At 34.9% G+C, this 1,290-nt stretch overlaps 1 protein-coding gene across 1 annotated transcript; it reads left to right on the forward strand.

Annotated features, from left to right (window-relative positions):
• Positions 1-86: 86 nt before the first annotated feature.
• On the forward strand, positions 87-1,113 carry Tsp_15307 (hypothetical protein; the record flags this gene model as incomplete). The annotated part of the gene is given in 7 exon segments (XM_003367116.1): positions 87-122; positions 367-412; positions 427-474; positions 673-707; positions 786-813; positions 870-1,073; positions 1,093-1,113. Coding segments are annotated over 7 exon segments (418 nt in total), but the record flags the coding sequence as incomplete, so codon positions are not given.
• Positions 1,114-1,290: the final 177 nt, after the last annotated feature.

A 1,290-nucleotide genomic window follows, 5' to 3' on the forward strand; every position in this document is an offset into this window, starting at 1 on the left:
CCCATCATTTGTTTGCGGATATTTTTGAGGGTAATAGGGATGGATAATTTTTATTTTTTGGAAGTAAGGGTTTTTTTTTTTTGAAGGAGGGAAGGGTCCCCCGTGCGGGGTGGTTTTCCCATGTTAGGAATGTTTAATGAAAATTTCAGCGCAAAACTGTTAAGGTTGCATCATAAAGTCCAAATGTGTAAGATTAACAAGTAGTTTTTAGGAAAATTTTGTATTCTTAGTAAATAAGGGACAACAATGCACGGTTGTTTGTTCTTAATATTTTAAAAATAGGGTGGCTTTAAATCAATGTTATTGGTTTGCTTTATTTTTCACCACCATTGTTTGGCAAATTTTTTCAGATCCAAATTATTTTAGATATGGAGTGGAGTGCGGAATTCTTGGTAACTTCCGTTTTAAACATGTTTTATTACAAAGATTGGAATCACGCGGATAATACATCACAAAGCATTTCCTTTTGATTCGGTAAGTTAGCGAGGAATGTACATTTTCATTTTATATACTATGAAATTTTAAACTGTAAATTTTGTCGTTTTAGTTTTTCAGGTCTTTATAATTTTGCTTTTCATTTTTTCATAATTGATTTTTATAATTTTTTATAATTATTGTTTGGTACTAGTGTTTTCAAGATTTAAGTTATTAAGGTAAGGTAATTCATTTTAGTTCTGGATTCAGAGAGTAAAAAGCAAAATGGCTAAGTAAATAGCGTAAAGTCAAAAGACAAGGAAGCTATGGGTAAGTATGAAGATAAATAGGTAAGCAGTCTAATAGTTAAGGGTAAGTCAGGCAACAATAGGTGTGAAGGTAAGTATAAATGGAAGGTAAGTAGTGATAAGGGTGAAGGTAAGTAGTGTTTTTAGGTGAAGGGAGAGTGTTATTGGGAAAGGGAAATTTTAAATGTTAAAAGCACTGAAAACCCCAACACTTTTCACAAATTCCCAAAATCAAAACCCCCGGGGGAATTTCTTGGCCATTTCCTGACTTCACAAAAAAACCTCGTGGAATCAAAATATTATTCACGAAAACCCCTCCCGAAAAGTCCCTGCTGGTGGCCCATTCATGATGTTTTTTTTTTCTTTTAAGGGAAATGTGGATAAGGCGTAGGTGATAATTGGCATCATGGCTCAAGGCTTTTTTTTCCAACCCGACCCCCTTTATTGCCGGAAACATACTTCCTGCCCCATTGCCCCCTACGGCTAAAAGCCCTTTTCCCCCCCCCAGGGCATGCTAAAAAGCTTTGGAACCCTTTTTCAAGAGTTTCCCAAAAAAATATTGATAAAA

Source organism: Trichinella spiralis (assembly GCF_000181795.1).
Source record: "Trichinella spiralis strain ISS 195 chromosome Unknown Scfld4813, whole genome shotgun sequence".
Classification (NCBI taxonomy): Eukaryota; Metazoa; Nematoda; class Enoplea; order Trichinellida; family Trichinellidae; genus Trichinella; species Trichinella spiralis.